We start from the raw sequence: 26,078 nt of genomic DNA on the forward strand, positions 1-26,078 counted from the left end.
GCAGTGGAAAGAAGCAGCCTGCTTCGTTCAGGCTGCTTCGTTCCGCAGCGGAAAGAAGCAGGCACGCTGCTTCGTTCCGCAGCGGAAAGAAGCAGGCAGGCTGCTTCTTTCCGCTGCGGAAAGAAGGCTGCTTCTTTCCGCAGCGGAAAGAAGCAGCCTGCTTCGTTCAGGCTGCTTCGTTCCGCAGCGGAAAGAAGCAGGCAGGCTGCTTCTTTCCGCAGCGGAAAGAAGCAGCCTGCTTCGTTCAGGCTGCTTCGTTCCGCAGCGGAAAGAAGCAGGCAGGCTGCTTCTTTCCGCTGCGGAAAGAAGGCTGCTTCTTTCCGCTGCGGAAAGAAGGCTGTTTCTTTCCGCTGTGGAAAGAAGGCTGCTTTGTTCAGGCTGCTTCGTTCCGCAGCGGAAAGAAGCAGGCAGGCTGCTTCTTTCCGCTGCGGAAAGAAGGCTGCTTCTTTCCGCAGCGGAAAGAAGCAGCCTGCTTCGTTCAGGCTGCTTCGTTCCGCAGCGGAAAGAAGCAGGCACGCTGCTTCATTCCGCAGCGGAAAGAAGCAGGCAGGCTGCTTCATTCCGCAGCGGAAAGAAGCAGGCAGGCTGCTTCGTTCCGCAGCGGAAAGAAGGCTGCTTCTTTCCGCAGCGGAAAGAAGCAGCCTGCTTTGTTCAGGCTGCTTCGTTCCGCAGCGGAAAGAAGCAGGCAGGCTGCTTCGTTCCGCAGCGGAAAGAAGCAGGCAGGCAGGGCGCGGAGGTCCGGAGACCTGCCGACGTTTGGGGAGGTTTGCGCGCGCACCTCCCCAAACTTCGTCAGGTCTCCGGACGGCGGTGGCTTGGGAGAGGTGCGCGCGATCCCGGAAGCACCAAAGCCTCGGCCGCGCACAAGTCCTCGGTAAGTTTTTTTTGTTGACTGGAGTATAAGCCGAAGTGGAATTTTTCAGCCCAAAAAGTGGGCTGAAAAATTCGGCTTATACTCAAGTATATACGGTATCTCTGTCCGGATTTTTTCAAAATCAACTAAATTTTGGTGTAGAAATGCTTCCATTGTTGAAAGGCACCCTGGAATTTTCAGATATATTTTACATTTTATTTTTCCCCATGTTAATAATGCATTTCTTATAATAGTGATTTTGAAAGTGCTTATGAATTTTATTTTTCCTGTACCATAAGAAAGCGTGCCATCCCAATTGTAAATCATGCCTCTCCAAATATAACAATCTTTTGTTTCTAAGAATTACCCATTTTTTTTACCCATGTTAATACAGATGCTTGATAATATAAAACCCACTCTGGTAAACGAAAACTTCCATTTCCCTAGGCATTTTCATCTTAATTTCTAGCTTTCTTTCCTTGCCAAATAATTTTCAAAATTAATGAATTTAAATCTTCAAAGATTTTTTTCTCAAGTTTTATAGGTGTTTGAAATAGAAATAAAATTTTTGGTAATATATTTATTTTGACTGTGGCAATTCTTCCTAATATTGACAGTTGCAAGCTTTTACATTTTTTCCATATCCATTCTTATTTGATTCGATAATTTTGTATAATTATCTTCTTTTATTATTAAACATCTTGCTGTTAAGTATATTCCCAGGTATTTAATCTTTTTAACTATTTGTAGTTTTATTTTTATATATATATATTTATCTGAAAGATTTTTAACTATTAGTTTAGTTTTTTTCTCTGTTTATTTTCATTCCATACTGTTCTGTCTTTCCCAGTAGTTTAGGAATCATCTCCAAGGGTTCTTCTAAAATAAATATCAAATCATCTGCAAATGCTTGTAATTTGTATGTTTTACCTTTTATTTCTAGTCCTTTAATTTCTGTATCTTGTCTAATATTTCTTTTCAGAACTTCCAATGTTAAAATAAATAACAATGGAGATAATGGACATCCTTTCCTTGCATGTTTTCTTATCTCAATGTTTTGTGTATAATCTCTATTCACAATCACTTTCGCTGTTTGTTTATTGTATATTGTTTTAATCATATTTATAAAGTTTTGTCCAAAGTCCATTATTTTTAATTGTTGAATCATAAATTGCCAGGAAACATTATCAAATGCCTTTTGGGCATCTAAAAATATTAGTGCCAATTGTTTCCCTGGATGTAATTCATAATATTCCAATATATCCATTATCACTCTTAAATTATTTTTAATTTGTCTCTTTGGTACAAAACCATTTTGATCTAAATGTATAAATTCAGTTAAAAATCTTTTCAGTCTCTGCTATTATTGAAGTAAAAATTTTATAATCCACCTTTAATGATATCGGTCTATAATTTTTTTTATCTGTCAAGTCTGAATCTTCCTTTGGTATTAAGGTAATATTTTCATCTGTCCATGTATTTGGGAGTTTAGCTTCCAACAAAAGTTTATTGCACACGTCCTTCAACTGTTCACTTAATATATCTTGTAAAGATTTATATAGCTATGCTGGTAGTCCATCTGGCCCTGGTGTTTTCTCATTTTTTTTGTCTTCTTATAACCTCTGTTATTTCCATCATTGTTATTTTTTCCTCTAGCATAGTTTTAAAAGTTTCTGAAATTTTTGGAAGATTATTTTCTTCCAGATATTGAATCATTTTCTCTCTTGGAATTTCTTCTATATAATACAGGTTCTTATAGTACTTTTTAATTATCTTTTTAATTTCTTTGTTCTTAAATTGTAGGCAGCCTTTTTCATCTACTAAATTATTTATCAGTTTCTTCATTTTTTTAAGTTTGTAAGCTAACCATCTTCCTGGCTTGTTGGCATTTTCAAAAAAGTTTTGTTTTGCTCTTTTTATTTGCTGTGCCAATTTTTCTGAATTCCAACAAATTTAATTTATGTTTTATTATTTCCATTTCTCTTTTCAGAATCTTCTTTTGCGGATTCATTTACAGTTCTGATCCAAATTTTTCAAATTCTTCCCTTAATAATATGTATTGTTGTCTTTTCTGTTTATTTTTTCCCCTCCATGTATGTTATAGCTATACCTCTAAAATACTCTTTGGCTGTATCACATACGTTTTGTAATGTTGTATCTTCTTTTTTATTTTCTTTAAAGAAAAACTCCATTTCTTTTGTTGCTAATTCTTTTTCTTTTAATATAGATTGATTTAAAGTCCATCTTAATTTTTTTTATTCTTCTCCATGTCATTTTTAAGGGGTTGTGGTCTGCCCATGTACCTGGTTCTATCTCAATCTCCTGTATACTTGTCCTCAATTCAGATGTCATCCAAATCATGTCAATTCTGGACCAGGATTTGTGACTATTTGAATAAAATGTGTATTGTAATTTTCCTGGATTAATTTCCCTCCAGACATCTTGTACCCCAGTTTCCTTTATCATATTAAAAAATGTCTTAGGTAATCTTTTTCTTCCACTTTCTCCTGTTTTGCTACTTTTATAGTGTAATGTCCCATCCACTATTGCGTTGAAATCTCCTACTAGGCAAATATTTTGATACTCCATTTCTGTTATTTTTCTATGGAGATTTTGATAAAATTCTTCCTGTTTATTATTTGGTGCATATATTGCTGCCAACAACATTTGTTTTTGATGTAGAAATATTTCTACTATCACAATTCTTCCTTCTTCCTCTGAAAAATCATTTTAGAGTCTATTGTATCTTTAATATATATGGCTACACCTCTTTTTTTCTGCTGCGCTGATGCATGGTAAAGTTTCCCAATTTTGGGGTATTCCAACAGTTTGTATTATTGTCTTTTTATATGTGTCTCTTGGAAACAAATTATATCTAAGTTTAATTTCTGTAGTTTTCTAAAAAATATTTCTTTTTGATGGGGAATTCAGTCCATTTATATTCACTGAAAAAAATTCTGTTTTTCTCCATTTCAATTACTTATATTTAGGTCTTGTCGATCTTGTAGTCCTTTGTTCTTTGGCTATTCCCTCACACTCTTGATCAAGTTTCTCTTTCTGTTCTTCTGTTTGTTTAGTTGCTTCCTCAGTTGCTTCTTCTGTTTGTTTCTGATTCTTTCTCTCCTTTTGTTGATATTGTACTCTTTCATTTAAAAATGCGTGATTTCTTTCATCAAAGTCTTGTGCCTTCCAAACTGAGTCCAGTCGGTATCTTGTATTATTCCAGTTGATTAAGATCCCTTCTGGCATTAACCATCTGAAGTTTATACCTTTTGCAATTACCTTTGTAGTTAAGAAGTGATATTGTCTTCAGGTGTCTCTTACTCTCTTGGGGATCGGTTTTAACACCATACTTTCTTTATTCTTGTATTGTAATGGTTCATCTCTAACTTTTCTTATTTCATTTCTTGTTTTCTTTATGAATCTTACATGAACTTCTCTGGGTAGTTTATATTTCCTTGCATAGCTTGAATTCATTCAAAATACTTCATCTATTTCCATTTGTACCTCTGCTTGGTCTGCTTTCAAAGCCTCTGCCAGTAAATCAATTATCACAAGTGCTATGTCGTCTTCTCTGTCTTCAGGAATATTTTGAAAACTTAAATACTGTTCCGCTTTCTCCATTTCTAAAACTGCCACTGTTCCTTCTAGGTTTTGATTTGCTTGTTCTGATTTTTCATTTTCCTGCATTAGTACTTCCATTTTTTTGTCAATATCATCTGATTTATTTTCTATTTTCTGAATTCTTTGTTCATTTTTAACAATTATTTTTTTTAATCCCATTTATATCCCGCCCTTCTCCAAAGACTCAGGGCGGCTTACAATCTAAGAAGCACAAATCAATGTGCTTAGCAATAGCCTTCATTCTATGTATATGCCTGCTTATTAGGGCTTTCACCACCACCCCCAGTGGCATTTTTACAAAGCTTATTGCCCCCAACAATCTAGGTCCTCTGCTGATGAGCTTCAAATTCTGTCTTTATATCCAACATTTGTTTGTTTAATTTATCAAAATTACATTTTGTCTCTTCATGGTTTCTCTGTATTGATTCTTGAATTAATTTTAATGTGGTTTGCATCTCAGTTTGAGCAGTGCTTATTTTTTCACGCTGCAACATTGTTTCAATAGATCCCTGGCTTGTTGGGCTAGATGTTCCAACAGAAGGTGCAGAGGAAGTTTTTTTCATAAGTCTTGTGAGATTTGATGTACTCATTTTTCAAGCCAACTGTCTTAGGCTAAAATCCAACCATAAAATCGAGCCAACTACTTTAGGCTAAATCCAAATCCTCCAGTCAAATCATAAATGTAAAACGCCTGCTGTCTCCAAATAATTCCTGTTTTGGTTATATCCATACTCAATAGATATAATTGTAGAGAGTCTTTTTTCATGCAAAGTCATATAAAGGCACTTTGTTTATACCAGGTGTTTCAAGGTCAAACACTTTTCAAGTTCTTTTATTATTTGGTATTACTGTAGTATGTCCTTTCACCACTAGATGTCCTCATACACTGTATTGTCTATATCCTGCTTTAAAAAGTTTTTACAAAGTTTTTTTTAACTTCTTTGTAAGTTATTTACCCTAGAAATTAAGTCTAAAAATTTTTTCCACGTCCTGGAGGTTAAGTAGTCTTTCTTTAGGTCAATCTAAGTTCCATTTTTAGATATTCTTTTATGTTCCTTAAATTCCTTCCCCCTCTTGTAATTGCTCATCGCTTTTAACTCTCTTCTCCCCTAGTCAATCTGGGGTCTTTATTTCGTAGATTTTTCCCAATCAGGGGTTCAGTATTTCTGAGTCCATAAGGAAAAGGAATAAAAAACAGGCTGCTGTTGACAATCAGCTGTTTGGCACAGTGCCATGGCTCCTCGCTTTTTTTTTCTGGCTGACAATGACTTGGGCTGCCTGTGCTTACCAGGCCGCCTTCCGTCCTTTAGAAAGGCTTCTTCAGTCTGTCTGGACCGACCACCGTCTGGTCCAGACTCCCAAAACTTCCCTTCTTCTTCGTTGTCCCTCCAGGGCAACTTTCTGACCCCTTGGGGTCTCCGGACTGAACGAAATTGGACTAAGAAGCCGGAGCCCCGGTTTCTTCCACATGTCTCATCGTGGCATCAGACCGGAAGATTTCCCCCCGCCCCTTTCTAGTGGATTTCTTCTAAGAATCCTCCAATAAACAGAAAGACAAAGAAAGACTACGAATTAATAGGACATCACCAATTAAACTGAACACCTTGACATAGTATAGTCACATAGCCTTGTCTGTCAAAAATAAGCTCATGGTTATGAGCTAAAGGTGGAAATGGAATAGGGTTGAGCTTGAGCCTGATTAAGCCTTGAAGAGGGTACTGCGAAGGAATGCCAAAGGAGTAACAAAGGTTAGTAAGTCAACCTTTTAGAAAAATAAGTAGCAAGCCACTTCTATCCTCTTCCCAAGGAACACTATCATATCACTATCAAGAGTGTGAGGAGACATTTCTAGACTAGGAATGCATGTAGCAGAACTCAAAATATTGTTCCTCCAGTAAGCAGAAACAAAATCCCAAATGTTTTGTGCTTTGGAAGAAGCTGTGCTCCCAACTCTTTTGCATGTTTCAGCCATGGGAAATAACAGGATTCAAAAGAAGTTCTTGAGCTGAAAAATTATGAGTTGCCAATAGATCCCTGGAAAGAGACAGCTTCCAATTTTAACTTCCAAAGAAGAATGGAACACCTAAAACATTTTATCTAAAATAACTGCATTTTGTCTTGTATCTGGAATAAAGTACACAAAAATACACACAACCCCTAAGATACCAACTGTTCTGTCCCCAGATTTGGACATGAACAATGTTGTACCTCCCTGAAGCAGACATCTGTAGACATTTTGCCCAATCAAACTTTATGTTTCATCTCTGATATGAGAAGTCTAAACAGCAAATCAGAAAATTACTTTACGGCTGAACCTGTTTTCCTAACAATATTATGCTATACTGACAAAATACAGTGGCTGGACAGTTGTAATTGAATAGGGAATTTTAAGAAAAAAAATTATGTCAGAGAAGGTCACTTGGAAAGAACAGATAGGCTGTAGTCTGTTTTGCCTTTACTTATTTATTATGACCCATATAAATATATTAGAATTTTATACTTGAATTATTAATTCACGCTATTGTAAAGTTAGTTTGGGCTATAAAGGGTAAAATAGTCCCATTCTGGATTACATCTGTATTTTGTTTTCTGTATGTTGTATCATTTTCTCTCCCACTTTTTAAAAAAGGAAAATGTGAGCAAGATTATGTGAAGGCACTGACTAAAATGAAATTCTACTGATTAGATGGGATATCAGCATTGAATTCTTGCCATACAGAGAGCTTTGCTACAATTTAAATAGCCCCCAAAAATCATGAATGAGGTTTAGTTGTGAATGATTTTTTCCCCTGTCTTACGGGGTAAAAATCAGAGGACTCCCACTGAAATTTAAATAGATACCATAAATAGTATGAACAGTGTCAAAGATTTTTTTTTTAATTGAACTCTGCAAATTGTCTGTGGAGCCTATTCTTGTTGCTAGGAAACACTATCTGTGGTGTCCGCTGAAAATTGCATTGTGTTGCCAGTGGCAGAAGAGTGATTCATGACTGTTAGAAATAATAAATGCGAATTAAAAAGGGATTAGATAAATTTCTGTGGTACATGGTACCCCAGTGCCAAATTGGCAGCCAGGTAAGTTTGGGAATGCAATCACATATTGTTAGTAACCTGCTCTTTTACATATCATGCTAGGGCATAATTGAATGTAATGTTTATCAGTAATAACAAATTGCAGTGGTTTTATGTTAGCACACTTACTTATCTTATTGCCAAGAAATTAGGAAGCTTGGAAGCCTTTACTTTTACTTATCTACAAGTTGCTGAGTTCAGCTCTGGAACTATAATTAATATTACGTTAGATTAATAAACATTTAGTTTAAATTATGATGTGATTTAAGATACAGTTAACAAGAGACAGAGTTAGTTGATTAGATGAGATGATAAGCTAAACATTTATCTGCATGGAAGGAAATTTGCAAAATTTGCATCCTGATACTTTTTGCAGCTCATGATTTAGTCAAGTTTTTTTCCCCTCATGGAATTTTTTGTTAACTGCTAAATTTAGAGATAGATATTAGAAAATAATCTTTCATCAATAACTTTGCTATTTTACCCTAACGTAGAATTAATTTCCAATTGAAGAGCAAAATATAAACTAAATTGAATAGACATCTGGTACTCTTATTATAATTTTTGTACTTCAGTGTTAAGAATTTGAACATTTTATTTATTTATATGGCCTCCATTTGACAAACAACTCTAACAATAATTTAAAATAATAAAAAAATAATTTAAAAGCAACATACGGCATTCTGAGAGATTCAGAAAACATGTAAACTACAATATCAAAATGTCTGAAGGTTGAGTCATGGCAACTGGACTTATATTTCTCGTTATTTTCAGATGTTTCGCTGCTTATCCAAGCAGTTTCATCAGTCAGAGCAAGTTAGTTTGTCAGAGAGTCATTGGAATGTACCAACTCCTCCTGCACCAACCTCTGTTTTCCTTCCTAAACTGTGTTGCAATATGTCGATGAAAATTCTGTGCCTAAGTTACTCTGAAGAAGGGACGCGGTGGCTCAGTGGGTTAGGACGCTGAGCTTGTCGATCAGAAGGTCGGCAGTTTGGTGGGTCGAATCCCGAGTGCCACGTAGCAGAGTGAGCGCCTGTTACTCGTCCCAGCTTCTGCCAACCTAGCAGTTCGAAAGCACGTAAAAATGCAAGTAGAAAAATAGGGACCACTCTGGTGGGAAGGTAACAGCGTTCCGTGCGCCTTTGGTGTCTAGTCATGCTGGCCACATGACCACGGAGACGTCCTCGGACAAGCGCTGGCTCTTTGGCTTTGAAACGGAGATGAGCACCGGCCCCTAGAGTCAGAAACGACTAGCACGCATGTGCGGGGGAACCTTTACCTTTACCTTTAAGTTACTCTGACTGATGAAGCTCTTTGGATGAGCAGTGAAATGTCTCAAACTAACAAGAAAAATAAGTCCAGTTGCCATGACTCAACCTTCAGACAACTTTACCTGGATGACTGAGAATCTTCATCGACAAATATCGAAATGTGTTTGCCCAACAGCCTGGCCCAGGGGAAGAACTTAGTCTTCAGTGCCATATAAAAGGCTGGCAGGGTCAGGGTCAGGGTCATCCAAATCTTAGGATGTATTCCATTTAACATGGCAGAACTACAACACAAAGGGCATGTTTAGGGGTCCCGTTAGATCAGACATGTCAAACACAAGGCCCACGAAGCCAACCTGGAAACAGTGAGGGAACGGCCCCCACTGCCTTGGCCCTGGCCCAGAGACCCTCCTCCAGCCAGAGACCCTCAGATCTGTCCCACTCCTGTCCAGGCCCCCATAGGCACCCTTGATGCGAACGATGTAGAGCTGGCCACGCCCACCCAGCAGGCCATACGCACTCTAGCCACGCCCACCCAGTAGGCCACACCCACCCAGTAGGCCATACCCACCCGGCCCCCTGAGGGCAACCGCAATGCCGATGCGGCCCTCAATGAAATCGAGTTTGACACCCCTGCGTTAGATGATATTGTTTAATAGAGGGGATATATCTATGAGTGGGATCTGTGCTTCACAGTCTTCACATGGTATTTAGCACTGTTTTGGAGGATCTCCCAAACCTTTGGAGCCTATTAACTTTAGGCCACTGGATGAAAGGAGACTTGTTAAAACGTCATTTACTCTCCTTAATTGCCAGAGCTACCTTAGAGGGACACCCTTCCAACTCCACCCCCAGTATCTACATTTATGGTTGACTGGAAATGCTTTATAGATTGCTTGCATGAAACAGAACAAAATGCATTTAAGATTTGTGGTTTTGATGATTAGAAAAAAAATGGAGAATAGAAAAGTGTGAGCTTTTTTATGATCATAGAACTGCAACTGTGCAATTATACTTACATTTACTGCAAAGGAAATTGGAAGCTTCTTTTTATTTCTGCATTTTACTTTTTTCTTTTTATACTCTTTAATAGTTTGCAGTAATTTTTGTGTTCTTTGTAAAACTTTTAATAAAAAAATTAATTTCCAGTGTCATCCAGTTGTTCCTTTCCATGAATGGACAGAAATAAATTCTACTCATCTTTCCACAGCTTAGTACTCCTTTAAGCTTCTTTCCTCAAGTCTGGCTTGAAATAATATTAGGAAAACCTTTTCTTTATCTTTGAATTGAAACCTGTACTATTCTTACAAGAATAAAGTGAAGACAAGAATAACTCATGTGATATAAATTTGTTTCATTTTCTTGAGAGTTTTGTAATTCTTTCTCCTTTTTCCTTCTCTGGTTAAAACCTTTGGTTTTGTTAAAAGAAGCGCCTTTTAAGAATGTGTAATATCACTGGCTTTGTTAGCTTGTCCTTTGTCATGGGAAGATAATGACAAATGTTTTCCAGTAATTTTATTTCCTTAGAGATTTCTCCCTATCACTCTGAATAATTGCTGGCATCTTTAGTTTGACAGGTTTTCGAGCATTTGTTGTTTTTCATTATTATTTGTGGGTGTAATGATTTATATATGTGTGGAATGTGCTTTCCCTCTGGAAATATGGTTGTTTGGTATCAAATGGATTATTTTTATTTAGGCATCACACTGTTTGAAATGGTACCTAAGGAGATTGTTTTCACAAAAGATTTAGCCATGTTGAGTTATAATGTAACATTGGCACTATATGCTAATTTATTTCAATAGCAACATATTGAGTTAGTTGTAGCATGCTTTTTTCTTTTCCTTCTGTTCAATCCTTTCTAATTCTCAGAGACTGCCTGGCCAAGTTCCTGTGGTTTTCTTGGCAAGGTTTTTCAGAAGTGGTTTGCCATTGCCTCGTTCCTAGGGCTGAGAGAAAGCGATTGGCTCAAGGAACTCATGGTCTTGCATTCTGATGCCTTAACCACTACACAAAGCTGGCTCTCATTGGATGCACATAATTTTCAACCAACACAGAAGGGAAATTATAGCATTTTTTGAGTATTTAAAAGGAGATCACTAAAGGAAAGTCAAGGATAATGTCAGCACACAATGCAGGATACAGAATAATGGATTTAAGTTACAGAAAGGCAGATTCTGATTCTAGAATGTGTGTTGCAGCAGAAGCTGCTCAGCAATGTAATAGATAATTTAATCAGGTTTTCTGCACTCAGTAGAGAGTTGATTGTAAGACAAAGCAGAAAAATGTAGTTTTAAAGTGTAGCAGTATACTGAGAAGTGCAGGTCTGTTTGGTTCAATGTTTGAATTTGATCATAGTGCAGGTGTGCTCTGTAATGAACTGTGATAATAACCTTGGGAGATAGAAGGATGAGCTACAGTCTAGGCCTGTGGTGGCGAACCTATGGCACATGTGCCACAAGTGGCATGCAGAGCCCTCTCTGTGGGCACACGCGCTGTCGCCCCAGTCCTAGGCCCTCAGCTGGGTTTTATAAAACCTTTTTGCTTTAGGCCTCCGCCGCCATTTGCAAAAAAAAAAAGGTTCAATCAATCAATTTCATCTTATGGGGGAAAAAAGATCTCGCAAAGTTGGAATTGATTGATTGAACTTTTTAGTCCCAGCCAGTCTGCCGTTACCACCACAGCCACGCCCACCCAATGGGCCACGCCTACCCAATTGGCCACACCCAGCCAATGGGCCACGCCCACCCGGCACCCGACAATACATAAGTGGGTTTTGGGTTGCAGTTTGGGCACTCTGTCTCTAAAAGGTTCGCCATCACTGGTCTAGGCAACAGACTGACACATGAAAACTGAATGCAAAGGAGGGAGGAGGAAGAGAAAGCATTGCAGAATGTACCGCCCTTTGTTCTTTTGAAACTAAAGAGGAGGAAGAGAGGAAATGCTTTTCAACTTGCAAGATTCTGTTACTGTAACGTTGCAATAAAAATAATATTAGTACTCATGAGTTTTGGTTTTCTGTCTCAGGGCAAGATCAATCTTGCAAACCTGAAAGTACATCTTTTCCCAACCTCCATTACAGTTGAAGAAAAGGAGGAGAGTCCTTTCTAAGACACTGTCTGCTTCCCCATTTTCCTTTCAACTCAATTCTTTCTTGTCAGATTGCTGTCCAGGCTTTTCTTTCTGTCTCCCAGGGTTATCCTCATAGTCCATTGTATTGTCCCCATCACAATTTCTGAATTGCTCTTTGAAAAAGCTTCTCTCTCTCTCCGCTCCCCCTTCTCTCTCTCCCTCTCTCTCTCTCTCTCTCTCTCTCTCTCTCTCTCTCTCTCTGTGTGTGTGTGTGTGTGTGTGTGTATGAGCTGTCCGGTGTGACTACTGACTGTTCGATGGCCTTCAAGATAGGCTGAAAACAGGAAATAAAGATTTGCCCCATGTTTGGGACCTAGCAAGGTAATCTAAATAGTTAACATTTGACACATATCTCCCCTTGCAGAAGCTAACAAAGCGAGAGAGATCCTGTGGCTCAAGAGGTAAAAACACTGCCTAATGTGCAATCAGCCCAGGTTCGAATCTCAGAAGGGTATGGCTGACTGATGAAAACTAATAAGTTAGAAGTGCATTTCAGTCTCCCTTAATTCTTTGTTAGTAATTTACACACACACACACACACACACACATATATATATATACACATACATACATACATACACACACACATACTAGTGGTTTATTCTAATTTATAACCATATATTTATGGAATGGAATATGATTATCTTGAAACTACTTTTTGCACATAGCAGCAACATGACATGGAGCTGAATCCTGTTTTATGCCATCACTATCAAACAGGGAGATTTTGGTTTCATCACTCTAAATAACTGTCCCATTGTTCCTCTGTCCAGGTAACATGGGTTTTAGCCCAGTTTAGTCTTTTCAACCTTTGTTTGAGATATTTTAGGCCAAATTCCTGCAGTCTGCGCCGAACAATCCTTGCACTCAACTTCACATTGCATTGCATCATTTCATCTTGTATACACCCAGATGATTTTCTTCTGTCATGTAGGCACAGTCACTTAATTCTTATATCATCACTTGCCATTGTGCACCTTTTCCTGCCTTTACCAGTGTGATTTTGTAGTAACTAAATCTCCTTATACCTCTTCAAAACCTAGAAATGCCACCTTTGGTTAAGTTTCCACCAATTTTTCTTCTAATTTCTTTATCACTGTAGCCTTGTTCACTTAATAATACTATTTTACATCGCTTTCTGGGTGACCAGTCAACTCTTTGCACCATTACTTTAATTTTATTACATTTTACAAGCTCACTAAATGAAAGAACACAAAAAAACCCAACCAACTTGATAGCAATCACATAACACACTGACATATGTTCTCCTCTCAGCTTCAATACATGACATCAACAACTGAATCCTACTGTGATCTGATTGGCTCAATGCCAAAACAAGATGACACCTGATTGGCTCTCTAAACACTCATGCTCATTGGCTACAATCAGATGAAGGAAAGCTACCTCAACTCAACCTAAGCAAGTTGTGCTTCCTTTTTCTGATTATTTGGCTCTAGCTTTTCATAGAATACAGATAATTGAACAAATTTTGTTGTATTACATTCTTGATTAAATTATCTTTCCATTGATATATAATTTTATTTATTTAATTCCATTTATATCCTGCCCTTCTCCGAAGACTCAGGGCGGCTTACAAGCTTAGCAGTAGCCTTCATTCTATGCATATGCCTGCTTATTAGGGCTTCCCCCCCCAAGCGGCATTATTACAAAGTCAGCTTAATTGCCCCCAACAATTTTATGGCAGTACTCCAAAAAAAGTGGTGTTATTATCCATCAAACCTCAAATGTAGACCTTTCCCAAAAGGTTTCCACAATTTTGGCCAGTACTGTATATTATGCAGCAAGGTAAAATCAAACACCTAGACCAGGGGTAGGCAACCTCGGCTCTTTTATGACTCATGGACTTCAACTCCCAGAATTCCTGAGTCAGCTATATAGTCACAACTTATGACAGCTCATTATTTGTGTAAATTATTCAAATTGCTAATAAAGAATTTTTAGGGAGGCTGAAATGATCATTTCGAACTTCTTATGTTCTCATCAGTCAGTCATATCCTGTGGATAGCCTTGAGTTAGGCCAAAACAGGAAAGAAAGAGTTAATTAGCAAGGCATATTCAAAATGACGACAAATATTTAACACATATATCTCCCTTGCTTCCTAGCTAATAGAGAAAGAACCTGTGGCTCAGGAACTTAAAGCAACTGCCTAATATATAATCAGCCCAGGTTCGAATCTCAGATTAAAAAAAAAAGGGTATGACTGACTGATGAGAACATAAGAAGTTCGAAATGATCATTTCAGTCTCCCTAAAAATTCTTTATTAGCAATTTGAATAATTTACACAAATAATGAGCTGTCATAAGTTGTGACTATATCCTGTGGATAGCCTTGAGTTAGGCCAAAACAGGAAAGAAAGAGTTAATTAGCAAAGCATATTCAAAATGACTTGACAAATATTTAACACACACACACAAACACACGTGTGTGTGTGTAAATTTTTTGGATTGCTAACAAAGAATTAAAGGGAGACTGATATGGCCATTTCAAACTCATTTGTTCTCATCAGTCAGCCATACCCTTCTGAGATTCGAACCTGGGCCAATTGTACATTAGGCAGTTGTTTTAACTTCTAAGCCACAGGCTCTTTCTCGCTTTGTTAGCTGAGAGGCAAGGGAGATATGTGTTAAGTATTTGTTAAGTATTTTAGAATACCTTGCCAGGCCAGAGGTTAAAACAACTGCCTAATGTGCAATCGGCCCAGGTTTGAATCTCAGAAGGGTATGGCTGACTGATGAGAACAAATGAGTTTGAAATGGCCATATCAGTCTCCCTTTAATTCTTTGTTAGCAATCCAAAAAAATTTACACAAATATGAGTTGTCACAGTTGCGACTACAGCTTGTGGATGGCCTTAGGCTAGGCTGAAACAGGCAATAAGGTTTGGCCCGTATTTGGGCCTGGCAAGGTATTCTAAAATACTTAACAAATACTTAACATGTGTGTGTGTGTGTGTGTGTGTGTGTGTGTGTCTGTGTGTATATAATAAATTTAAAAACGAATCCCAGGTGTAGACATTTGAAATCAGTAAAAATAAAAACGATGAACTCCGGGATATAAGAAATTATTATTTTTTATTGCTGAGCTTTCATCAACAAGCTGTTGACATTATCAGAGCAAGGGCTGAATGATAAGGGAGTCAGTACATACACTTATATGGCAGTTATAACGGTCAAATTGTGGAATGTGGATGTGGCCTACTCGTGACAAGCGAGACGATAGCTCCGATCATGCTTTGCTCGCACAAGCACGAAGCCGAAGACACCAGCTTGAAGATGATGAGTGGGACCTCATCGAAATGTTGCCAAGACACTGTCAATCTTACACGGGAAAAGACCTGAATACGCCAAGACCTACATACCTGTACCCGTGAAAATCTACGAATACACACACACACACACACACACACACACACACACACACACACACTCATTTCAATATATAAAGGTAAAGGTTCCCCCGCATATGCGTGCTAGTCGTTTCAATATAGCTAATGTTATATTGAATAATAATTGTATAACTTCAGTAATTACCTTAATTTACTTATAGATATAATAATTTTTAAATACATATTAAAAGAAACTGAAGGACTTTCTTTTAATTCCTTTTCTAGTAGATTTTCCTAGTGAAATGTGGAAGGTACGTTAGATTGTTCTATATTTAACGCAGTACACAATTTGTTTGGCAGGAAATCTGATTAAGTGGAAATCGATGGCAGTACTTTTGCGATTCCACAACTGCATTCCATGTTCAAAACCTTTGTCTGCTAGTTTAACTGTTTGTTGAATGCAGCGAAGGTCACATTTTTTCCTGCAAACTATGGAAGCTGCATTTTAAAGAGGGAGGATGTCACTGGAAGTCAGTTTTGATTAGCAGAGCCTGTGTGTAATCCTAAATAAATAGTGTTTACATATATGTCATTTTTGTGGCTTGCTGATTGTTGATGTTTTCTTAGCATTTTTGAATTTGCTTTTTGAAATAAATAAGCAGGTACATTTTTTTTTGAGAAATAAGAGATGTTAGCCTGAATGAGTTTGACCAGCTACTTTCTTATGCTTTGTATAATAATAGCAGAGAAGGATGCCATTCCTCATTAAATATTTGATTATTAGTTTTTAAAATATTTACTTGAATGTTGGACCTGTCCCTTTGGCTTAAGTTAAACCACAGTGCAATTAGAAGGATAAGAAAATAAAGCTCTCTGAAAGGAAAATGGGATAGAAGTAATACCGATAATTTAATCAAATAATATATTATCGATGTTTGAGTTAGAAATGGGACAACATGGCAAATGGTTGCAGAGGTTGAAAATGAAATAAATACGGACAAAGTAAAATAAAATAACTCCTTATTATCTGAAAGTAAAAACTTGCATATACATGTAGACTGTAACATTTGTACCCTATAACATATTATGTATGCCTCATAGATTGAGTAAAATATATACATTGTTCATTTTATTTTATAAAAAATATTTTTAACATGTTTTCCTCTATGATTTTTTTTCTCCTAGTTCTGGACAAAAAAGAAAATCACTGCCTAAACTGGTTTACAGTTTACTTTCTGACCGTGATCTGAAGAAACGACTGAAAGAACATGGATTGTCCATCCAGGGAACAAAACAACAGCTTATTAAAAGACACCAAGAATTTGTGCACATGTATAATTCAGAATGTGATTCTCTAAATCCTAAATCAGGTAGGAAAATGAAATGTAGACAGCGATTTCCTTTAAATAGTGCTGTTTCGTAAAATACGCTTCTTCATAACATATATTATCATTTTGAACTAATATAACTTTAAATTGCCAATCAATTATTACTCTTTGAAATGCTTTATGTGAGACTTGATTTATATGAATTGTCTGCCATGATTGAAAACACTGAAAAATTGCCATGACCAGATCTGAATTGTCAGCAGTTTGTGCACATATTAATAAAGAGTCCTTTTATGCCTATATATTTATGTTTTTTCAACCTTGAGAACTTTTAAGATGTATGGACTTCAACTTCCAGAATTCTCCAAGCAGCATAGGAGTTGAATCCACATGTACTAATGTTGCCAAGGTTGAAAAACACAACTCTATATCAACAGTATTTAGGCAAAGCATATAGTGGTATCAAAGTTATATGGCCATCTCACAAAAAACCTTTGCTTATTCAGCCCTTTGAGGTTGGGCAGGTGAAGAAACAGATACTGGAGCACTGGTGGCACAGTGGTTACAATGCAAGATTGGTAAAATGAGAAGCCAGATTGTTGGGCGCAATATGCTGACACTGTAAACCGCTCAGAGTGCTGTAAAGCACTATGGGTGGTTTAGAAGTCTAAGTGCTATTGCTATTGCTACTGAATTGCTGGAATTCTTTGTTATAGGGTATAATAAGAAAATCTTCAAAGTTTCCCTCTGTAATTTCTTATACTAAAGATAATCAAGACAGGTTTCAATGGATGAGTTTCTCCATCTTCCATCCCATAGCTAAGTGGATGTTTGCTTAATTATTCTTGCATTCTTTCCTCAAGCTAGCATACTCCTCTACACTGTCTAGCTAGCGCTTAAAATTACTTCCATGTGATACTCCTGTGAATTATGAAACTCACCTTTGATTTTAATTGCTACTGAGTTTCTACATGTGTAGAAATATATTCAGGTATCTGATTTTGTATTTGTTGTATTTCTCTCATTGGGGCTGCTATAGTTCCTGCCTACCAATTTCAAAAGATAGTGAATGGCTTATGATGACACAGAAAATCAACAGCCTAATCATAATAGCACAAAAGCCTAGAAATGTCACCTTTGGGCAGCAAAATCTTCAAGCATCTCTGAATAACTGTCTGAAGAGCCCTGTTTTTACAGCGTTTCAAAAGTAAAATAGGAAATGGGTAATCTGAAAAAATAGAGGAGTAGGTGATTCCACTAGCTGCTCCATTGGTATAAGATGCAGACATAATCATTAGGTACACTTTAAAAGTGTGATGGTTCTCTAAAGAGAACTTAGCAGGGGAATCTCTGACTCAGTTCTGACAAATGCTTATCCTATTATGACTAAAAGCAAAGAAATCCTTTTTGCTAAGGTTCAGTGTGACTTGGTGCGACAATGAGAAAAATATGACCAAAGGGCACAGATATTTATCTACAGCAAAAGGAGACACTTTACAGTTTACCACTTATAACTGTGATTAAGCTGTTTCTGTTAGTCAGAGCCAACAACAGAAGAGTCTGTTCTAAGTGATTTGATTTGTTAAGATTTTAGCAAGAGCTAGAGAAACATGATATAAACTCAAGAAGAGCTGTGTGGGATGAAACCAAAGGCCTAACTAGTTCATATAGGACAAATAAAGGCCTCTGAAAGCAGGATATGAATGAAATTATATCTTCCTGCTTTGGTTTCCTAGCAACCAGAATTGAGAATAGCGTGTAGCTAATATGACTAGTAGGCATTGTTAGGCTTAATCTCTATGAATTTATCTAATCCTCTTTTAAGATTGTCTATGTTAATGGTTATTACTGTTTTTACATTGTTTACTGTGAAAAAGTTATTCCTCTATGCTGAATCAATAACTGTTTGGATACATTAGATATTTTGTGATTCTAGTGTTGTGAACATGTATAACTTGTATAATCCATGTATAACTTTATAAGTATTAATTATTCCCCTTTTTTCACATTTTTGCTGCTTTTCCCTCCTATATTAATAAATACAATTTAGGAAAGAGTCCAACTTTAAACAATGATTTATGAAATCATTTATGAAAAAGATGGTTCACGTGTACTTTCTTGCACATTAATAGAATTCTTTATTGGCCAAGTGTGGTTGGATACACAAATAATTTGTCTCTGGTGCATACGCTCTCAGTATACATACAAGCAACAGTGATAAATCATGGTCATAATCAACATAAAAATACCTTCATCATAAATCATAAGATACAACACATTCATCATAAATCATAAGATGCAATACTTAGTGATAGTCATAGGATACTAGATAAGCAAACAACATAAATCATACTAGGATAATAAATAAAACAATATAAATCGTAAGATTCAAATAAAGTTATAGTCATAAGATAAGGAGATAGGTAATAGGAAAGATGAGAATAATACTAATACAGCTTTACTAAGTAGTTTAACAGTGTTGTAGAAATTAGTTGTTTAGCAGAGTGATGGCATGGAGGAAAAAATTGTCCTTGTGTCTGGTGGTTTTGGCATGCAATGCCGTATAGCGTCGTCTTGAGGGAAGAAGTTGCAACAGTTTATGTCCAGGATGTGAGGGGTCTGTAGATATTTTCACAGCCCTCTTTCTTGCTTGTGCAGTATATAGGTCCTCAATGGAAGGCAGGCTGGTAGCAGTTGTTTTTCCTGAAGTTCTAACTATTCATTGAAGTCTGTGTCTGTCTTATTTGGTTGATGTGCCAAACCAGACAGTTATAGAGGTGCAGATGAGAGACTCAATCATTCCTTTGTAGAACTGTATTGGCAGCTCCTTGGGCAGTTTGATCTTTCTGAGTTGGCACAACCTTCTTTGTTGTGCTTTTTTGATGACATTTTTGATGTTAGATGACCACTTTAAATCTTGAGTTATTCTAGAACCTAATGATTCTATTCTATTACAGCATCAGCTCTCAACCTGTTCTATACCCCGCACCCTTAGAACTTTTCTGATATATTCTTGCACCACCACCCCCCTTACAAATGTTCAAAATAACGGCAGTGACTTATGCATAGACACTATAATTTTGAAAACTCAAGTTTTCGTACCTGGAATATCGTCTTGCACCCCTAGTTGGGAATCCCTGTATTACAGTGATTCACAAAGTGTGCATGTGTCATATATTCATAGAGGCTAGGCTCAACCCCACTGTGTGGTGGACTTTAGCCATACTTAGTGTGTTTCTCTTGTCACACTTACTTCTTTAGTGACTATATATTGGGTAACATGGATTCCCAAAGTGAATTAAGAAGTACCAGTTCTTAATCAGATGGTGTCTTAGAGTCCTTTGTCATACTCTCTACATGTGTGGATGGTAGGAAAATGTTTCTGCTGTGTTTGGATGGGTTGTGGAGCACCATAACTCCCTCATTTCTAGGGGATATGTTTAAGGTCAGAAAATATCTCTGAAACGATGACCCAATGAGGCACAGGTTGTCTAGTAGCGTATACCAACCTGGAACAGGCAACATTAATGGTACTGTAGTACTGTGTAGATTTTGAAATACGAGTGATTTTCTTGATACTCTCATATCCTGGACCCTATATGGCTTGGGTCCAGGATATTTGAGGGAACACCTGCTGCCGGCATCAAGCTCCCTTCGTCCTGTGCGCTCCCACAGGGAGGGTCTTCTCAGGGTGCCGCCGGTCAAAGAATGCCGGCGGATGACACCCAGGGGGAGGGCCTTCTCTGTGGGGGGCGCCTGCCCTCTGGAACCAGCTGCCTGTGGAGCTTAGGACTGCCCCCGACCTTCGATCATTCCGCCGAGACCTGAAGACCTGGCTCTCCGAGCTTTCCGGCTCAGGCTGAGTTTTAATTGGGTTTTAACTGGGGTTTTACATGTTGCAGGGACTTAGTTTAATCTTTTTAAAATTGGTCTTAATTTTTGTATTAATGTTTTAAAAATTATACCCTGTAAACCGCCCTGAGTCCTTCGGGAAAGGGCGGTATATAAATTCAATTAATTAATTAATTAATTAATTAATTAATAAATATCACAACCCCCTTTAAACTTACACAGTAAAAGTTTGCTTTTTTATTTTTCTCAGTGTTTTGTGAATATGGTATTAATATATGTGTCACGTAAAACACAAACAGCTAAATAAAAAGTGGCATATAGAATTCAGTGTAACCAAACCCAATAGGGGCATTCTGTGGATGCCAACTCCAAGCGTCTTAATGGATTTGGTATAAAACTGAACTTGCCAAATTAAACTAATCCTGTTCATATTTTCCTGCAATAATTTTCACTGTACTCAATGGAACTTTTGAAGAGGGTGTTTATACATTCTTGGATCCTACTGTTGCTGATCCTTCTCCTCTGGCATTATACATAAATTCAACAAGTGAAACTTGTTGGCAAGTAAATCATCCTTGTCTTGTGTTCAGTGAACTTTCAGGATTGCATCTTACTTTTCGGTACTTAATACACAATGCTATAATTGTCCTTGAGGAAGCTATGTTGTTATTCTGAAATATATCCATCATGCAAATCATTCAAGAAACTGTTTTGTAGAAAATATTATAGTCTGGCAGATTGGATTTTCCAGTGGCCGCTCCAGCAACTTTTAATGCAGGAAACAAAGGCTATGAGAGGCTTGTTATCTTAGTAATAGATTTAAAATATTGTTAAGCTGCCTTGTAGAGCGGATCTTCCAAAGTGGTCTACATTAAAAGTGAAAATACAAAATAGAATAATATAATGATAAATATACAAATATTGATGATAATGTTATAATTAATGATTAAAATGAGACTGCATTACACCTACATAATATTTGTTTTTATACTATTTATTTCTTAATGTAGATATCTCTATTTTTAACATCTGTTGTTTTTATATTTGTGATTTTTATCTAATTGTTTGTGTACCACCCACAGTTGCTTTTGGGGAAATGTATGGAGGAATCAACAGCTAGAGTGGGGGGAAGTGTTTAAGAGGGGGCCAAGCTTAGAATCCTTGCACAGCTGGAAGTGATGCAGATCTCACCTCCCCCAGAACTCTTGAAGCCCTATCTGACCATTCCCAGGAAAATGCAGATGTTCTGGCAAAATTCTTATAAATAGGCACGCAAGAATTAAAGAAAGTAACATTGACCAATTCACAGTGTCATTCTGGTTCCTTGCACCTGACAGATGGTCATCTATACAAATTCAATAAATAGATTAGATAAAATATAAAATAAAATAAAATAAAACGCTAAATCATTAACTGGCTCTGGTAAAGAGTTGAACCATTAGGATTGAAGTGAAAGCTTATATTAATGAAATATGATAGCTATCCATTGGTTTACAACTAAGTGGCCAGTGAAAAACAGGCTACTAATTGTTCTTAGCGGTGGATGCACGTGTAAAACCTTTGAATATTGATCTCAGTGTCAGCAGGTTGGTACAGCTGAAGGTGGGATTCAGAGTCACTTTGACAACCAGTATAATTAGTATAGTGCGATCTGACTTGCTATTAATTGGCAACGTCATTAAGATTCCAAATTATGTTGAAAAGGTAGTCTAGTGTACAGGATGGAGTTCAGCCTAGGTATGGTTAAATCATGAATAAATAAAGAAATGTTCTCCCTTTTTTGGCTGAAAGTTATCCACATAATGAGAGCTAATAATATATTGTCCTTAGCAGTCCATAATAATACTAAATTTCATAACATTGTACGGCTCCTGTGTCATATCAACCTAAGTCAGTCTGGAAGCGTATAAATTTAATAAATTATGATAACGATTATTATTAAATTACCATGCTGGTTCTAAAAGCTTTAAATAACTCAAGGCGAACTAATAGAACATAAGTTACAAAAACGATGGCCATTAGTTTTGAATACCAGTTGTTCACACTATTATGCTCCTGTAATATTGGTGGGATTGTTGCCTTTGGATTTGAAACCAAATCTGAATAATCAGCATTGTTGCCGCATAGCCTGAGAGGGAACACATTCTTCAATACTTTAAAAGAATATGGAAATAAATATTGTGGAATCTCATATTATTTGCTAAGTCATTAATAGGCACCTTGCTACTCCTCAAAATATTAATCACTTATAAGGTCCATCAAGCCCTGACAGATTTTAGAAGGATCAAAGGGATGTGTGCTGTGTGTCAAGCTTCCAAGCAGTTTATCCAAATCTTCAAGCTGTACAGTCTGAAGAATACCTTTAATAGTATGCCCAGATAGAGATGTATTGATCACAGTGGCCAAGAAATTGACAGTGTTGTTTGGAGAAAAGTTGTCATTCCACAATACATGTGCTGGTGATGTTCATAGCTCTCTCAGCACACTTCAGTGCTCAAGTTTCTTAGCCCTTGAACTTCGGCTGCTGATAGTGTTGGAGATAAACAGTTTTGGAGATCTGTCTATCCATCTGTCTTCTGGAATATCATTCTCTTTTGGTCTTGGATCTTGTAAGAAAATACTGTATTGATTATGCGGAGAAAAGTTTAAAGCTCAAAAACATCGCCTCATCAAGGATGAGTTTCCATTGAATCAGTCTTCCCTCTCCTAGTTAGTTGTTTTACTTTACCTTTTACTCTATATGTCTTTGGTTTTTACTCTATTTACATCATTTATAATGCATTTCCCATGCACCAATTCCAGTTTTTTATGTAACAACTGAAAATACTGAGTTTATTCTGGGATCTAGTCATAGTTACTGGAGTGCTAGATTGCTATTAATGGTGTTTATTTATTCTAACAGTTGCTGAAATTGTAAAAGAATTGGAAAACATTGAAAAGACTCAAGCACAACTTGATGCCAGTAAACCCAAAGAAGATGTAAGTTAATAAGCTTTAATTTTAGTCCCGGTGAAGATAAATTTAAATATGTTATTCTATCTGTTAGAAAATCATAGTGGACTTTTTTTAAAAAAATAATGGGGCTAAATTAGTAGATACGTGTGTGTGGATATCTGTGGATAATTTTGATGCCAAATCTGACCAAGCATTTCAGCATGTGATAATCATACTTTTGAACAGAAGTTATGGCCTGTTGAACTCAAGCTTGAGTGAAGATTGCATTTGGAGTCTCTCTTATTCTGCTCAAGACGTACGCCTTCTGCACAAAAAACATGCCACATTGTAGTGCCTGTGCTGCAATCAGTACATAGATACTTGCTATACATGTGTCCCTTTTGCTTGATATATCTGTGCCTGTGTTATTTTCTGTTCATACGCTTGCCAAATAATCTCCTCACTAAGAGTTGACTTTTGAAATGTCACTGCAAAGGCCAGGTAAATGTGCATTGTATGCCCATCCTTAAAGTTTATATTGATGGGAAATAATGTCAGAAACCATCTAATATTGAACTGCATGCTAGAAAAACCTGCTTTCATCTATTTAATTGCCACCATCAAATTAAAGCTTTGAGGGTATTTTTGTTTTTCAGTTAAAACATTTATGTTCTGCCCATTTACTACAGACTTTTAGATTATGCAAAATAGTAAAGCCATTTATTAACATAGAAATATAACAGCAGGAAATAACAACAGCAACAATAAGAAAAAGACTTGTACATGGCTGACCTTTCTAAAAAGGAAAGTTTTTACCAAGTATCAAACTGCTGATGATTCCATTGATGTGCTGATGGAGATTGCCAATTGCAGTTTGGAAAAAAAATATCTATGAATGAATATTCGCTTAATCTGTGTATTTTGTACTTGTATTTTAAAATTCTAGCCTGATCTCTCTCCTGATATTTAGAAGGTTTACTAATTATAAACCACTGTCTAATTAAACAGCTAGTGATTGATAGACATACCAATCTTTTATAGCAGAAATGGGTAATGTGGTGCCTGCTAAACTCCCTTCCTAATTTGATTTTATAAAATATGATAATGATATATCCAGCATAACACAGAGTGAAACAACACTGATTTGCATTTTGCTTGGGCCTTACATCAGGATAGTAGAGCAACTGGAGGATTAAGTTCAGTTTTTGTGAAACAGTATTTAGTAATTGGTCTATCCCTATTAGCCCCCATTTCTCCATGACTGATATTTTATGACTAAATAAGTCTTGCACTTTGTGAACCCCTTTGTGAGCAAACTTAAATACATGTACTCTAAGTGCCCCTATCCCAAATGATTTCACTTCTGTTGTCCACATGGATCCCTAGTAGGTCAGTTCTCCCTTCCCCTTCTACAATCCCTTTTAAACTTTTGAATTCTGCAGTACCATATTAGAAATCTGAAAAGCCTGGCATATTGTTTCTGTGTCAGGAGCCATGACTTAGTCTTTTGGGTGAGATTTCCCCCCCCCCTTTTGAATATTACATTGAAGATTCTCTAAAACAAGGGTCCCCAACCTCCGGTCCATGGACCGGCACCGTGCTGCGGCACGCCAGAAACTAGGCCGTGTAAACAAGCAAAGCCCTTTCCACGGGATGCAGGTAGCAAACAAAACCACGTCCCTTCCATTCCGCAGAGAAACCTCTGTCCACGGAATCGGTCCCCGGTGCCCAAAAGGTTGGAGGCCTCTGCTCTAAAAGGTTTTCCTTGCAGACAAAAATATAAATTTCAGCATATGGATTTGCTGTTCCAAAGGCATCTCAAATCACTTTGAGATTACGTAGCAGAAGCATCTTTGGGGCTTTGCTCATAATAACAGGATGTGTGTCACCAACGTTCCATGATTTTTTTTTTAAAAAAAAGACCTATCCTTAAATAAGCTAAAAATTAAATGCTAAAACAATATTGATGGGCAGAAAAGTTTTGTTTTATAGTACAAGATAATATGACTTAAAATCTTTCATCTACATTTTATAACGTTCATCTGTTAATCATTAAAAATGGTCTTTGTGCTACTGTTGCAGAGTATGATATTTACAAAGCACCAGACAGAGAATGAAATAGATGAAATTCATACAGATTATCGTAAGTAAAAAAAAATATTTCATTTGTGCTTGAAAAGAAACTCATATGCTCTTTAAGAAACGTACATGTTAAAAATGAACTTGTATTAAAATAAAAATTCACATGTCTTCCCTTCTATTTGAGATCACTTGCAAATTGCACGAGGCAAAGAGGTTTATCTGTCTCTGATTGCCTAATATGTGAATGAGATGATATTTTTATCTTGGAATTTTTCTCTTAACAGGTTTACAATCTCTATAGTTAGCTTGTAAATCTCTTTTGGAATACAAGCACATAGTTTGTTTGGATTTATTTCATGACTTTGGTATGCAGTATAAGAGAAAGTAACTTCATAGAACTGGAATATATATATAGGAGAAAAGGGATGGACATGAGCCTTAATCATAGAAAACAAAATCATTGACTTTGTATATGAAGAGAAATAGTGTCTTAAGTAAGGTATTGTCAGTAGTTCTGATTTTAAATTTGTAAAATTAGTACTGTGATATCTGCTTCTGTTTATAAAGTGAGATAGCCAGATTT

The 26,078-nt window shown here is 36.8% G+C and overlaps 1 protein-coding gene across 6 annotated transcripts in view; it reads left to right on the forward strand.

The window, feature by feature from the left end:
* The window catches only part of RAD18 (RAD18 E3 ubiquitin protein ligase), a 141,712-nt gene that overhangs the window by 43,646 nt on the left and 71,988 nt on the right, over nucleotides 1–26,078 (forward strand). For all 6 annotated transcript variants that reach the window (XR_014025084.1, XR_014025085.1, XM_081317445.1 and 3 more), the window contains 3 exons: nucleotides 16,485–16,669; nucleotides 23,382–23,458; nucleotides 25,496–25,556. Coding sequence is in view for 4 of the 6 variants with exons in the window: in XM_081317445.1 (XP_081173571.1) it covers nucleotides 16,485–16,669; nucleotides 23,382–23,458; nucleotides 25,496–25,556 (323 nt within the window). In the remaining 2 variants the exon portion in view is untranslated. The remainder of the gene's footprint in view (nucleotides 1–16,484; nucleotides 16,670–23,381; nucleotides 23,459–25,495; nucleotides 25,557–26,078) is intronic.

Source organism: Vipera berus (genome assembly GCF_964194415.1).
Source record: "Vipera berus genome assembly, chromosome: 2".
In the NCBI taxonomy this organism is placed as follows: Eukaryota; Metazoa; Chordata; class Lepidosauria; order Squamata; family Viperidae; genus Vipera; species Vipera berus.